Genomic DNA, 15735 nt, shown 5'->3' with positions numbered 1-15735 from the left:
TAGAAACCCCTTCACCCATCACCAAACCACCAGACCTCACCTATTTCCCTTCCAGAGCTCTGGCCTTGGCAGTAGGGGTGTCACAGGACCCTGGCCCCCCTCCTGAGGCCAAGGAGGGCCAGCAGGCTGAGAGGAAGTGGGGGGTGGGGGTGGACACAGCCATCTGCTCAGGGTGATGGATGCGCTTGCTGTATGGCATTCTAATTCCATTTCTAATCAGCCAGACTGAGGCCCTGGCATCCATCTGTCACATGGCCAGCTCCATGAATCATCCTGGACCTGATGGGAGATTCCTGAGGGCAGCTGCCCTGGCTGAGCTGTGAGGGGTGGAGCCGGGCCAGGCCCCATGGGTCTAAGGGGCACCCAGCTGTCCCACACACCAGACAGCACTTCACACTTGATTTTATTCCAGGACACTGATTTGCTGAAAACCCCTGGTTTCCTGTGCAGGGGCAGGCAGTGGGTAAAGGGCAGAAGAGGGGTTGGCCTCTGGGAGGACCGGGTCTAGCTCTGGGCAGCTGAGCACCGGCCAGGCCTCAGCCTTCCGTCCAGCCAGCCCCACCCTCTACCCCCTCCAGCTTAAAAACTGCACTGCAGAAATAGAACAGGATGAAAAAAATAAAAACAAAACCCTGAGTTGTTAAAAACCAAATTAAAAAAAAAAATCCCAGTTGGTGTCAAAAGGTCCTATTCCTAAAAACCAGCGGGGGCTGAGGGGCGGGGGGAGAGGGGTGCGGCCAGGCTGGTGGCTTCAGTCTTGCTCCTCCTTGTGGTCACCACACCCCAGCTGGTCCTGCGGGTCTAGGAGGCCCTCGGTGCCCGGTCTCTTCAGGACAGCACTGTACTTGAGGGCGGTGGCCTCTGCCTGCAGCACCACCTCCACCAGGTTGAAGATGGTGATGACCTGAGGGTGAGGAGGGCCCGGCAGGGTGACTGGGGAGGGCCCGGCCAGGGGCACAGCAGGGGCTGGGGTTTCAGGAAAAGCCCGGCTCTGCCAGTGCACCCAGCTGGGCCCCGGCGGCCTTGGCTCTGCCTGTCTCAGCCTCCGCGGACCCGTCAGTAAGCCGTGCTTGTTCAAGGACTGAGGAGGCCGTGGGGTCCTGGTGAGAAGGGAAGGAGCCTGATGCTGCTGTGTGCAATGCCTGGTGGAGGCCGCTCAGCACCAGGGAGAAAACTTCACCATCTGGGTCTGGCCTGTGAGGCCCACTGTAGGTGAAATCTGTCCTCCTGGGTAGGAGGTCTACACAGTGTTCATCAGAGTCTCAAAAGGACCCCAAAGCTGAGGACCCCTGCTTTAGAGGGGCAGGCAGAGGCCCGGCCTCTCCCCAGAGTAGTGATCCCAGGAGGCCGGGCCCACAGGGTGGGGAGGTGGGGAGCCTGAGTTCCCACCCAGGGTTGGGGGGAAGCTGAGTGCAGGGTGGGGACAGGGGGACCTAGGAAGGGAGCCCTGAAGAGGACACCCCATGAGGCAGGAGGCGGCTTGTCAAAGAGCTGGGCGGACGGGGACGCAGCGCGGATCTGGGAAGGCGGCCCCACCCTCGCCTCACCTGCTTCACTGGCTCCTGTTCCAAGTCCTCGGGCTCCCAGACGAGCGTGAGCTCCGGCTTCTTGCCCACCTTCTGGAAATGGTGGGACCGCAGGGGCAGCATCTGTATGTGGGGCGGTGTGGGCGATGCACATGCCTGTGCCATGGGACTCAGGCTCTAGGCACCGCCTCTTAACCTCTGAGCCTGCAAGGTCCCCCCTTCCCCCAGTGCTTGGAAGCAGTCCCCGCCTTGGCCGACCTCTGACTGACCCATGATGGAGCTCCCCGCCCTGCCGCCTGGCTCTGGGCTGCTTGACCTTTGATGGGGGAGGACCTCTCCAATCCTCGCCTCTTGCCTCTTGCCCGCTTTGGGGAGGCCACCGAGACAGGCCACCTTCGCCAAGGGACGGGGGCGGGGAGGGGCTGGGGGCTCGGTGTGTTACTGGGGCAGGTGGAGGCCCTGTTTGTCTCATCAGGGACTGTCCACATAGGTGGAGGTGGACCGGGCACCTAGGGCTGGAGGGCCGCCACCCCTCCCGGCCTGGGTCTGTTAGCACAGACAGAGGAGGGGCTGGGCTGTGAGCAGAGATGACTGAGACCTGAATCCCACTGTGTCAATGAACTTCAGGACAAGAGTCCAGCAGTTTTCCTGGCTGCATCGTGCAGCTTGTGGGACCTTCGTTCCCTGACTGGGGATCGAACCCTTGCCTTCAGCAATGAAAGTGCAGAGCCCTAACCACTGGACAGCCAGGGGAATTCCCAACAGAAGCCCGACTTGATTCCTGCTGGACTCCATATAGTCTCCCCTGCTTTAGTCCATTTTACTCACACTGTGTTTATTTCACACTACGTGCTAGGCTCTGCACTTCCCAAAGTGCTTTGGGTGTCAGGAAATCACAGCCGGGGTCAGAGGTCAGCTAGAACAGGTTCCTCAAGTGGCACCAACTACCCTCAGCAAGAACCTCAAACAGAGTGCCTCCAGGGCGGGACAGACAAAGGCTGGCCTCTTCTTTCTTTTCAGGAGACACAGCTTCCAGCATGGCCTCGGGCCATTCTCTCTGATCTTTCCTTTTCCCATGTTCCTTAAAAAAAAAATTTCTCCTCAACCTGCCTTCCCTGCCACCTACACTGGTTTGGGACGGACCTGGTCTCTGGTTGCTCGAGTCCTTGGGAAAGAGGCCCGAGGCCAACCTTTGACCTGGACCCCTGGCCCCAGGCAGGACAGCTGGGTGTCTCAGCAGACCCATTCGGTGGACTTGGTGCTGCCACAGGTGAGTGAGGGGTGCGGTGTCACCACCCCATGTGGACAGGGACGGGGGCTCTTGGCCTAGGTTCCCATCCTGCCTGCTCGTGAGTCTAACAAGGGCTGTCCCTGGGCCAAGACCGCAGCAGATGCTGGGAAAACAAAGTAGATCCGCAGCAGGAACAGGGACAGGCAGGTGGGAAGGGAGTGTGCTGAGTGGACACAGCTTGGTGCTCCCTCTGCCCGCCCATCCCGACTCCCCTGGGGCCCAGAGCATCCTGAGTCAGCCCAGAGCATCCCGAACCCCCTGGGGCCCAGAGCATCCTGACCCCCCTGGGGCCCAGAGCATCCTGAATCAGCCCAGAGCATCCTGACTCCCCCGGGGCCAGAGCATCCCGACTCCCCTGGGGCCCAGAGCATCCTGAAACCGCCCAGAGCATCCCGACTCCTCCCTGGGGCCCAGAGCATCCTGAATTAGCCCAGAGGATCCTGACTCCCCCGGGGCCAGAGCATCCCGACTCTCCTGGGGCCCAGAGCATCCTGAATCAGCCCAGAGCATCCCGATCCCCCCGGGGCCAGAGCATCCCAACTCCCCTGGGGCCCAGAGCATCCTGAAACCACCCAGAGCATCCCGACTCCTCCCTGGGGCCCAGAGCATCCTGAATTAGCCCAGAGCATCCTGACTCCCCTGTGGCCCAGAGGATCCTGAATCAGCCCAGAGCATCCCAACTCCTCCCTGGGGAACAGAGCATCCTGAATTAGCCCAGAGCATCCCGACTCCCCAGAAGCCCGGCACTCACGTTACAGTAGACGCGCTTCTGCACCCCATAGCGCAGCACCAGCACGTCGAAGGCTTGGTTCAGGACGCCCATCACCATGGCTTCCGACTCCAGGGGGCCACTCTCCTGTGGGCGTAGGGCTCCAGCCAGGGCTGGCCAAGGAATGGGGCATTTCCCCAGGGCCCACCCCAGCTGCTGAAGGGCCGGACTCCCAGGGGGACTCCTTGTGTAGGCGCCAGGCAGGGTGGTGGGGCGCAGGGAGGGAAAGGGGCGGGGATGGCTGGTGGCCTCACCCTGACCAGAATGGCAAAGAAGAGGCCGGTGCTGAGCTCCTGCACGCGCTTGGACGCCATGCGGCGGTCATTGCAGTGGTCGGCCTGCTTTTGCAAGGTGTCAGGCTCCACGTCTGGAAGCTCCCGGTAGCCTGGGCAGAGCATGGACAGGGGTTCACCGGCGGGCGCCCTGTGTGCGCCAGTCAAGGTGCGGGGTGCGGCAGCACGGTGCCACTGGCCCAGGCGGAGTGAGGCCTGCCTGTGCTGGGCTCGGGAGGGCCAAGAAGGGGGTGTGGCCACGGTCAGGGCCCTGGGGCCCCGAGCATGTGCTCACAGGGACAGGTTCTGGGCACAGGCTGCCCGGTGGCTCAGGGTGCCCACCCCACCCAGCGAGGCCTCCCCAGCGATGGCAGTGTGGCCTCTAGCTGCCAGGCACCCACTCTGGACGTGGTTGGCTCCGCCCCCCCGGGCTGCCCCCTTACCCAGCGCACTGGCCAGAAGGCGGTGAACCAGGACGTCCGCGAAACGGCGGATCGGGGAGGTGAAGTGTGTGTAGAGCGGCACGTCGAGGGCGTAGTGGCGGAACTGGGCTGGGTCCCGCAGGGCTCCTGAGCAGAAGTACACGGCCATCTGGGGGTAGGGGGAGGGACGGCGGTGTACCTCAGGGCCGGGCCAGACCAGGCTGCGGTCCGGTGTACTCTGCGAGCCTGGGAGACTCACCAGGCGGGGCACTGGGGGCATGGGCCCACCTGCCAGGCTGTGAGCAGCTGAACAAAGCTGGGGAGGCCTGCGGAGACCAGGGACTGTTCCATGCGAGATGGGGGGTGGGGGTGGTGGGGGGGTGGGGGGTGGTTGGGGGTGGCGGGGGTGAGGTGGTGGTGGTTATCCTTGGGGCTGCCATGGGCTGACTGGAGTCATGGGGGCCCTCACCCGTCTCCTGCTGAGGCCCAGTGCGGGGCTTACCCAGACCCCTCTGCTGGGGATTGGAAGTGGAGTCACTGGGGTGGGGGGGGGTGGGGGAAGGTGCTTCTTGCTGCTGCTAAGTCACTTCAGTCGTGTTGGACTTTGTGTGACCCCATAGATGGCAGCCCACCAGGCTCCCCGATCCCTGGGATTCTCCAGGCAAGAACACTGGAGTGGGTTGCCATTTCCTTCTCCAATGCATGAAAGTGAAAAGTGAAAGTAAAGTCGCTCAGTCGTGTCCGACTCTTAGCGACCCCATGGACTGCAGCCTACCAGGCTCCTCCGTCCATGAGATTTTCCAGGCAAGAGTACTGGAGTGGGTTGTCATTGCCTTCTCCGGTGCTTTTTGCTAGGAACCCTTAAGATGTTGAAAGGCCTCCTCTCTCAGAGTCCGCGGGGAGCAGCCATGCCAGCCCTCGGGGAGGTGGGGGGAAGGGCAGGGGGACCACGGGCTGAAGTCAGAGGACTTCGGAGAGGAGTCCCATCCTCGTGCATAAGAACTCACTGCTGGGTTTTAGGGGCTGTTACTGCCAGGACCCAAGAGGAAGGAGCAGTTCTGGTTGCCCCTCCCTAGGATGGGGCTGGGGGTGGCTACGCGGGAAACCACGGCCATGCCGGGCCAGGGGCCGGAAGTGTCCTTGATCAGGACACAAGCCTGATGGCCCCATCTGGCCAGAGTGCGAGATAGGAGAGAAGGTCCAGGACGCCCCCACCCAGAGCAAAACAGGTCCCTGGCTTGTCCTCTCTGGCTCTGGCCCTGCCTTGAGTCATGACTGACCAACCTCCGGCCCTCTGGCCCTGACTCCTAACCTGCTGATGGCCACGCCTGCGCCATGGCACCCCTGTGCCCCCAAGGCTTGACCTTTCGTTAGCCAAGGGAGGCAGGGGTCGGCCAGCCTCCCATCGGCCCTTCTTATCCCTGACGACCTGTCCTGACCCGAGTGCTGAGTGTCACTAGGGGAGCAGCAAACAGCCCAGCTCCCATGGGGCAGCTGTGCTGAGAGCCTGGGCCACCGTCCCTGGAGATGCCATGATGCCTGGGAGCCAATGACCAAGCTGCTTGGCCAGGGCCTCAGTCACACCCACATGTGTTCACTCGCTCCCGCCCTTGCCTCACTCACACCCTCACACTCTCTCACACCCCCACACCCTCCCGTGTGTTGGGCCAAAAGCACAGCCAGCTCCACTTACTCTGTGATCGAAGGCCCTGGCAGCCAGGACGCAGCTGGAGCTGACCTGCTCTGCTGCCCGGCTCCGCTTCCCTTCTGGTCCCCCCTGGGCCCTGGTTACGTCTGGGGTGAGTCGACGAGGGAGACGGGAGCCGCCTCCCTTGGAAGCCACGTTTGGCATTTGTCCTCAGCAGGGGCCCAGGTCCCCAGATGAGCTGGGTGAGGAGGGTGGAGAGCCCCGGCCCCTTCTTGGGCAGTGGGGGTGTCTCTGGGAAGGGTGGGATGGATGGGGACCCAGAAATGGGGCAGAGGCAGGGGACCAGGCAGCCTGGTCTCTCTGGTCCCTCCCTGAGATCAGATCCCAGGCAGAGGCTGGTCTCTGAGGTCACTGCAGGCGAGGCCAGGGTAAGTCTGGTCTTTGCCAGGCTCTGGGTGACTGAGGACGGGACCCCTTCCCTTGGAGCTTCAGGGCTGGGTTCACCTTGGGGGTGGGTGACTTCCAGAGGCTGGTAGAGGAAATAGGGTCCCCACTGGCCTTGTTTGTGGTGTCAAGCCCAGTGGCCAGAGATGCATGCCCTCCCTCTCCATTGGTGGGGGGGAGTTTTATGGTGGCTGGTGTGGGGCAGACATTTGTGAGTGGGGGCAGGGTTATGGCAGCCAGACCCAAATGGACCTGATGGCCCCATTCCTGGCAGAGCCAGAGGCCTCAGAACTCAACTGTGAGCTGCTGAGGTTCTTGTGGACAGACTGGATCTGCCCAGTGACGGAGCCTCTGGACAGCACCCCTAGGCTGCACTGGGCCCACCACTGCTCCTGTTCACACTGGCAGCTCTTGCTGACCAGATAGGGCACTGGGGGCCGGTGGGTAGGGGTCCTTCCCAAAATGCTCGGCCCCCCAGGGCCTCCAAGCTCAGCCGTCGAAGGCCGAAACTGGTGGCCAGAAGCCAGCCCACTGTTTACCTCCTGGGTGGCCAGCCTGTCTTCCAGCTGCAGACAGAGCCCCACAGCTGATTCCTCCTCTCATGATCATCTGGGCCAAGGAGACTTCTCTGCCTGGGGCCCCCAAGCCACAGCGGGGGCGGAGGACTCGGGGAGACCAATGCACTTTCCTGCTCCAGGTCCCCATCTGCCCATGAGTTGCTGACCAGTCCACATTTGAGCCCAAGCTGGTCTGATCTGTGGGGACCAGGCCCTGGAGTCTTGGTGGGGGGGTGCCTGCGGTGGCTCCCCTCCTGCTGTCAGGAAACAGAGCCCCAGGGGCTGTGCAGGGGGAGAAGTGAGGCTCAATTGGCTCCTCTAACTGAGCCCCAGACAAGGGGCCCTTGAGCAGGACAGGCCGGCAAGTCGGAGCCGGAGGTGGCAGGGAGCCCAGCGGCCACCTGTTCTGCATGCTTCCCAGGGGGCGTCCTCCCCACATCGCCCCTCTCCCCACACCTCCCCTCAGGTTCTCCGAGCCTGGAGAGGTCCTGTGTGCTCCCGGGGGGCGGCTGGCGGGGGGTGGAAGGTGGGGTGGACGGAGGACTGGCCCTGCCTCACCTGCATGGGCCGGGAGCACATGTTGGTGAGCACCTCCTTCCGGGCCAGGGAGTACTTGTCGTCTCCAAACGTTTCCGTCAGACTTTTCTAGAAGAACCACGTGATATGCAGTCAGGCCTGGGGAGAGAGGCTCGGGGGCCCTGTCCCCCGCTGATCACCTGAGACCTGGCTCTGGGAGGAAAGACCAGCCGGGGGCCCCAGCCCTGCTCAGATGGCCACGGGTGGCCTGCAGGGGTTTGGCGGCAGGATGGGGGATGGCCAGCAGCCCCTAGCCTGTGTCCTAGGCCGGGCCTGCTCCTGGCTCGAGGGAAGTCTTTCCACATCTGGCTGGCTGGCCTGGACAGACTGGCTTCCTGTCTGACCTCAGGAACCCCAGGCCCAGAGCAGATGGGGCTGGTCCCCCTGCTGTGGAATCAGGGCCGAGGCCATGGGTTCCTGAGTCACATGACGCTCAGTTCTGGTGGGGAGTATCTGACAGCCCCCCATGAAAAACAGCCTCTGGTTTCTGCCAACCCTAGTGCCCTGAGAAAGCCTGAGCTCAGCCCATCCCTGCCCACAGGACCCCTGCCCACAGCTAGGCCTGAGGGCACCCCCTCAGTCTCCTGGGCTCCCCGCCAGGCCCTGCAAGATGAAGGCCTTGTCCCCAGGGCCTCCTGTCTCCCTTGCGGGGGAGACAGGGCTAAAGGGCAAGGACCCTGGTGGGATGCAATTGGCTGCCGAACCCTGGCTTCCTGGCTTGCCTCCTGCTTTCCCCAGCAGGGCCTCCCCAGCCCCCATGTTCCCAGCACTCACGTTGAGGGCCCCTGCAGAGCTGAAGTCCATGGGCAGCCCCATCTGGTCACAGAATTCCACCAGGTCATTGAGCATCTTGGTCTGGGGTGGGGGGTGCCGCCGCAGCAGGGCTTGCTCGGGGAAGGCGCGGTGGATCTTGTGGGCCACGGCCATGTTGGCCAAAAGCATGAACTCCTCCACGAGCCTGCAGCGGGGGGTGGGGTGGGAACGTGGGGGGGTCATTCTTTCTCACTTCTCGGTTGGCTGGCTCTCTTGAATCCTTGTTTTGGCTTAAAGATGCCCTCCTGGCATCCACTATATTTTTATAAATTTATTTTTAATTGGAGAATAATTGCTTTACAATAGTGGTGTTGGTTTCTGCTGTACAACAACGTGAACCAGCTGTGAGTATACATATAAACCCCCTCCCTCATGAGCCTCCCTCCCCCTGCCCCAACCTCATCTCTCTAGGTCATCATGGAGCACACAGCCCAGCTTGTCTCCTGCCAGCTGCTTTCTCCCTCATCCCTCTGCTCATGCCCCTCACTGCACTAACCAGTCTGTACTCCTCTCTGCTGGTGGGTCAGCTCATGCGCTGCGTCTCCCACCAGATGGGGGTCTGGGGAGGGTGCCTGCCTTATTCCCGGCTGCAGCCCCAGTGCTTGGGACCTCACCCAACCCAGAGAAGGTGTTTAGTAAAGATCGCTGATGAATAATGAAGTCTCCCAGAACACTGGGAGCATCTCCTGTGCCTGAGCAGGCCAGGAGAACCCAGGGGGCTCTGCGGGGCCGTGCAGAGGCAGGTGTGCGGACCCAGGGCTCCCTGTTCCCAGGAGCACTTGGCTTCTTTTCCTCCCTGGAAAGATGAGGGTTTCTGAGGATGAACAGGAGAGTCACAGATGGCAGAGGAAACTCAGGCATTTGGGGACAAGGCAAATGTAGTGTGTGTTTGCCTGCATGCTAAGTTGCTCCAGGTGTGTCTGACTCTTTGCGACACTATGGACTGTAGCCCACCAGCGTCTTGTGTTTGTGGGATTCTCCAGGCAAGAATACGGGAGTGGGTTGCCATGCCCTTCTCCAGGGGATCTTCCCAACCCAGGGATCGAACCCATGTCTCTTATGTCTCTTGCATTGACAGGCAGATTCTTTACCACGGTGCCACCTGGGAAGCCCAAACATACTGTATGGGAGAGCCTGGCCCCCCAACCCCCGCCACTGCAGGGGAGACTCTCGGGCCCTTGCCTAGCCTAGGGGAGATCCTCCTCAGTGCAGCCCACACTGGGCTGCACGTCAAGCCTGTGCTGCTCCCATGGGGGCGGGAGAGGTCAGGGAGGAGCCCCGGGAGGCTGGGCGGCAGTTGAGGGATACGTGTCCCCTTCCTGGAGGTGCAGGCAGTGCTTGAGGTGAGCCCCATCCCCTCTTTAAGCTCTTAAGTCACAGCCGGTGAGGGGGGATGAGAGTGTGAGCAGGCAGAGCCCTGCCTTCCTGATGGGCCTCCCCGCTGAGGACTGGCTCTGGTCTAACAAGCTGCCCCAACAGCATGTCTGCCCCTCAACAAAGCCCTCCCCCTGAGGAAGGGTGGTGGGATGGCCCAGGCCAGACACCACCGGCGCCAGGCCTGGACCTTGGGAGGAGACCCACCCATGCCTGCACTGCCAGCTCCTCCTCTCTGGGTACCCTGCTGGGCCACCCCCAGCCCACTGCCCACCGTAGGACAGAGGTTGGGCAAAGGAGGCCACAGGTCTGGTCTCAGAGGCCCTTCTGCCATCTAGGAGGCCTGTGTGTGGAACAAGGAGCTTCTCCTTTCCCCACTGAGTTGCAGCAATAGTCTTTCAAGCGGCCATCCGACCTCCCTATCATCTGTCCTGAGCACGTCATTTCCTGCTGAAAACCCTTGAGTTCACACACGGGAACCTGAACACCAAATCTCTAGAGGTGAGACCTGCATCCAGGCTCCAGCACGTCCTTGCTGTAGAACCCCGAACAAGGCACTGACTGCGTCTGATCCATTTTCTTCAGGGATAACAATAGCACTTATTTCACAAAATGGTTGTGAAACAACAGGAGGAAAATGTGCCTGGTGTGACATCAGCATCAAAGACACGGGAGGTGCTGGCAATTCCCTGGAGGTCCTGTGGCTAGGACCATGCTTCCACTGCCGAGGGCGTGGCTCAAGCACTGGTCATTGGGGAACTGAGACCCCACCGTTGGGACACCAAGGCCAAGCCAAAAAAAACGAAAAAAAAAAAAAAAAACCCCACGAGAGGTGCTTCCCTCTTTCTACCTTCCATGCTAAATGGCCAGCCTGGGGTCTCCTCGTGGGGTCCTGTGATTTCCATCCCTGCCATCTGACGCCCTCTTTGACCTCTCCATGCTTCTATGAAGGCCACCTCCATCACTCCTGGGCACTTACTGTGCGACTAGCCACTTTGTCGAGGGTCAGCCTGTCTAGGGGGCTTCCCTTGTGGCTCAGCTGGTAAAGAATCTGCCTGAAATGTGGGAGACCTGGGTTGGGAAGATCCCCTGGAGAAGGGCATGGCAACCCACTCCAGTATTCTGGCCCGGAGAGTCCCATGGGCTGTATAGTCTGTGGGGGCGCCGAGTCGGACCCGACTGAGCCCGTCTAGGTCTAGCGCCAGTTGACACCGCGCATTGGTTCTCATATTTAGATCAGTCACCTGAAGAGGAGTCTCCAGTCCTCTCTGCTTTCTGGTGGTTGAGATGGTAAAGAATCTGCCCGCAGTGCAGGAGACCCGGGTTCGATCCCTGGGTCTGGAAGATCCCCTGGAGAAGGGCATGGCAACCCACTCCAGTATTTTTGCCTAGAGAATCCCATGGACAGAGGAGCCTGGTGGGCTATAGTCTATGGGGTCGCAGAGTCAGACACCACTGAGTCACTAATACTTTTCTGCCCACACTGCTGTTGGTCAGACCCTACGGAGCATTATCACCTAAACGTTTCAGACACAGTTCATTCATCCACTCATTGCCCACTCAGCACACACGGTTGTGTGCCAGGCGGATCCAGACATGTCTCCCCATGCAGTCCAAGTTTCGCTGTGGCTGGGGGTGGTGGTGGGGTGGGCACCCGGCCTGCTCCTGGGAGCCCGGCGTCTCCAGCCTGCACCTTGGGGCTGACCTGGGCTGCATTTCACAACATGGCCAGCAGGGGACAGCATGGCCCCATGACAGGACTGTGTGAGTTCAGCCCAGGACCAGCATGCAGCAGGGCAGGGCTGGGGGCTCCAGCCTGAGCCCCCACCCACACGGCCTCGGGTCAAAGGAACTGAATGTGCTGTGGACCCCCCAGTCAGGAGCTGTGCTCGTGCCCCTATTTCCTGCAGGGCCCCTCCCCCCGCCCCACCTTAAGGAGGAGACCCCAAAGGGAAGGGACAGGAGGTTGGGGGTGAAGCCCGGAGCCCCAGCAGTGACAACAGCCCTTAGGCCCTGCTTCTCCAGTCACCCCACTGTCTGCCCTGGGCCCTGGTACTGTCCCATGCGTCAGCTGGAGTGGTAAGAGAAAGACAAGTGCGCTGCTGTTTACCTTGAGAAGAGAGTCTGGGGACGCCTTGGTCATGGGGGCTGACCTTGGACGAGACCCTTGGTGCCTCTGGGGGCTCCCACCCCTGGGTATCTCCGTGCTTCTCTCAGGACGGGGCCCAGGGGTTAAGGGGCAGCCTGTGGAACTCGTTCCAACATGGTCCAGAGAGGTAGAGCATTCCTGCCAGAAAAACATCAATGTCCCCTGGGAGGGACGGGACACAGACCTCTAGTGTCTAGGACAGCTTCAGGGGCCACGTCCCTGCAACCTGTCCTTATCCCTGCAGGTGGGAGGGAGGGGAGAGAGGAAATGCAAGTGTGTGGACGTGAGAAAGTAGAGCGGGGGGCCTGGAGCCCGAGCCGGCAGAGCCCTAGGGGGAGCTGGAGGATGCAGCACAGATGGTGGGGGTCCCCTGTGCACTAGGGGAGCAGGAGGCCAAGGGGAGCCCTGGCAGGGGTTGGGGGGACAGCGAAGGGCATAGCACAGATGGTGGGGGTCCCCTGTGCACTCGGGGAGCAGGAGGCCAAGGGGAAGGCCCGCGGTCAGCAGTCAGATTCTAGTGAGTTCAGATTCACAGTCAGCAACGGGGCTGGGCACCCAGAAGGAGAGGGGGCTGGCCAGTCCTGGGAGCTCTCATCTGGGCCAGCGAAGGGGCCCCTCTCAGGGCTCCCCTGGGCCCCTCGCAGGTCAGTTCCTGGACAGACCTGCAGGGGGCGCCCAGCATCTTCCTCCCACAGGACCCAGGACGTGGCAGGAGCTGCTTAGAACCCAGGAACTTCTGGGCAGGAGAGAGCCTTGCTTTGTAAACTGCAGCCCTGCGAACCGAGGCCCAGGGATCTCTGTGTATTTCCTCGTCCAAGGCCAGCTCTGGGCTGAGGGCTTTGCTCAGGCAGGAACAAGCTGGTTAGAAGAAGCTCCCGCCGTTGACCTGTCACCCTTGACCCTGATCTCCTCCCGCCTTTGAGAGGCAGAGCTGCATGCCCAGGCCCGCAGCCAGAGCTCAGATGGGGCTGCAAGATGCCCTGGGTAGTTAGGACATTCTCTGAGAGCAAACTGCACATACTGGGGTCTGATACCCAAGTGGGGATGGAGCCGGACACGCTCCCTGGTTGGGGTCCATGCTCTGATGGTAATCCCACCCCTGCCCCAGCCTGACACAGGTGTGAGATCATCACTACCCTCTGCAGGGAAGGCGGTGTGTGTGTGTGTATGCTGGGTCTCAGCTTCTGCCTGACAACTGCCCTAAATAGCGCTCAGGAAAGGCCACCAGCTGGGAGCACCTTCCAGACAGCACGCCACATGGTCAGAGCTGGGCACCAGGCCTGGCATCGGCTGAGCATCTATCTGGAGCCCATTGCCACCAGGGGCCCCATGACCTGGAGAGCCGGGGCAGCCTCTGCTGTGACAAACACATGGACGGCTCACCGGGGCCATGCCAGGATGCAAGCTCAGCAGCACTCAGTCCACAGCACCCCACCCACCTGTGTTTGGGCTTCTGGGTGCCGGAGGGGAAGGCTTCTCATCCCAGGGAGGAGGTAAGCAAGCCTAGAGGTGTCACAATCACCTGCTACAGCAGATGGCAGGGAAAGACCACAAGCAACCTACACACAAGGACACGCCCTCCTCACGCAGCAACGACGCCTTGTCTAGCATAACGTTTGCCGAAGTACGTTACTTAACGAAAAAGTATAAACATGTATGAAATACTAAGGTCTAATTTTACTTGATTTTTTTTTTTAAAATTATAGGATATCCTGCATGTGGACAGCCCAAGGCAACAGGAGAAGGGGAGGAGTTAGTGGTATCAGCTCAGGAGATTGTCTTGAGTCCCAGCTCTGCCACTCACAAGCAGTGCGATTTCAGAAACATTTCTTAACCTCTCTGAATCTCAACTTACTTACCTGAAGAAATGGGCATGCAATAACCTGGTCTTAAATATTACACTATTAGCATGCATACTACAGCAGTGACTGGCCTGGGTGCCCCAAACCGAGGATGCAGACTGAACAGAGCAAGCTCCGAGAGGCTTCCCAGCCTGATGCCAGAGCCTCGGTCCACAGCCTTCATCTCTTAGCAACCAGCCTGCCTACTTCTGGCCACTCCCAGCTGTTTCTGTCTTCACATCCAGAGAGATGCTTTCCTTCTCGAAGGCAAATCTGGTCACCCCCCTCTCCCACATGAAGCCCTTCAGTGGTGGCCACTGTCCTGGGACAGTTCCACCTCTTGGTAAAATGAGGTTTCCCCTTGTCTGGTGCCAGCATCACCTCCCCCTCATTGCCCCCCAACCCCTCACACTCCAGCTCATTCTCGGCCTCTTTCTTGCTTCTGTCCCTTTGCACTGCTGTTCCCTGAGCCTGCAATCTGGGACCTTTCTCCTCAAATCTCTTTTTCTCTGATGTCCCCTCCTCTGCGGAGGCATGCCCACCTGGCGGCTGCATGCTTCCGGGGCACCCAGACCTGTCCCGTCACAGCACTCAGCCCGCACTGTCATCACCCCTTTGATCACAGGCTGTGTCTCCCCTCTCTACCCCGTGCCGCCTACCGAGTCCAGTGTGAGTCCCAGCACAGTGTGGATGCTCAATAAACCTGTGCATGATGAAGGATTCCCAGGAAGGGGCAAAGTCAGGAGTCAGAGGGCCATGTCCCTGCCACAATGCCCTCTTTCTTCATGGGTACACAGCCCTCACGCATATATTTCTGATCCCTTAACTCAGCATTAAAAAACTAAGATCACGGCATCCAGTCCCATCACTTCATGGCAAAGAGAAAGGGAAAAAGTGGAAACAGTGACAGATTTTATTTTCTTGGGCTCCAAAATCACCACCATGGATGGTGACTGCAGCCATGAAATTAAAGGACGCTTGCACCTTAGAAGGAAAGCTATGACAAACCTAGATAGCCTATTAAAAAGCAGAGACAACACTTTGCTGACAAAGATTTGTATAGTCAAAGCTACGGCTTTTCCAGCAGTCATGTATGGATGTGAGAGTTGGACCATAAAGAAGGCTGAACACTGAAGAATTGATGTTTTTGAACTGTGGTGCTAGAGAAGACTCGTGAGAGTCTTCTTGGACTGCAAGGAGATCAAACCAGTTAATCCTAAAGGAAAAAAACCCCATGAATATTCAGAAGAAGGACTGATACTGAAGCTGAAGCCCCAATACTTTGGCCACCTGATGCAAAGAGCCAACTCACTGGAAAGACCCTGATGCTGGGAAAGAGTGAAGACAAAAGGAGAAGGGGTCAACAGAGGATGAGATGGTTGGATAGCATTACTGACTCAACAGACATGAATTTGAGCAAACTCCAGGAGACAGTGGAGGACAGAGGAGCCTGGTGTGCTGTAGTCCATGGGTTGCAAAAAGCCAGACATGACAGCAACTGAACAACAACAAAGAAACGAGCTCTACTGACATCATTCCCCTACAGCCCTCGCCTGCTGTTTCCCCATCTTCCAAGTCTACAGAGCACCAATCCCTATTTAGAGGAAGCTGGTGGCCTTGTCATTTCAACCAACCAGAGTAAGGTGTCTCCCATCTACAGCCATTAATCTGTTCACTGCCTCACCCTCCAAAACTTCTTTGGAGCTGCTGCCGTGGGTCAGTGCAAGGAGAAAGGGAAGAGACATCCGTTAAGCACCTGTGACAGTGGACAGGCCACAGACCCATCAAATCCTCCTGCAGCCTTTCACCCCTTTCTTTACTCTCAGTCCTCTCACCCCTTTCTGATGCGTGGGGAAGCTTAAGGTGCAAAAACAAGAGGTGATCAGGCCCAGGTCCCACAGCTCCATAACTAGTAGCTGGGATTCACCGCCCACCTGTGTGACCTGGAGGCCCTGCTGCCTCTGCTGTGTCCCGGGCACTGCTCAGGAAGCCTCAGCCTGCCCTCCAGGAGCCCCCAACCTCGCAAGGGTGGGGGTGGGATACGCTCACAAAT

General features: G+C 59.8%; 1 protein-coding gene across 1 annotated transcript in view; it reads right to left on the bottom strand.

Annotated features, from left to right (window-relative positions):
* Positions 1–304: 304 nt before the first annotated feature.
* Positions 305–15735, bottom strand: part of DIS3L2 (DIS3 like 3'-5' exoribonuclease 2) — a 362585-nt gene continuing 347154 nt past the window's right edge. The window contains exons 15-21 of the mRNA XM_068968636.1: positions 8280–8463; positions 7488–7574; positions 4302–4449; positions 3841–3971; positions 3569–3673; positions 1548–1649; positions 305–904 (exon numbers count right to left, since the gene is read on the bottom strand). Coding sequence (XP_068824737.1) covers positions 752–904; positions 1548–1649; positions 3569–3673; positions 3841–3971; positions 4302–4449; positions 7488–7574; positions 8280–8463 — 910 coding nt within the window. The 3' untranslated portion in view covers positions 305–751. The remainder of the gene's footprint in view (positions 905–1547; positions 1650–3568; positions 3674–3840; positions 3972–4301; positions 4450–7487; positions 7575–8279; positions 8464–15735) is intronic.

The sequence above is a fragment of the Capricornis sumatraensis genome, chromosome 3 (genome assembly GCF_032405125.1).
Source record: "Capricornis sumatraensis isolate serow.1 chromosome 3, serow.2, whole genome shotgun sequence".
In the NCBI taxonomy this organism is placed as follows: Eukaryota; Metazoa; Chordata; class Mammalia; order Artiodactyla; family Bovidae; genus Capricornis; species Capricornis sumatraensis.
Note: the sequence above shows the minus strand (reverse complement) of the source record. Positions and strands in the feature narration are given on the sequence as shown.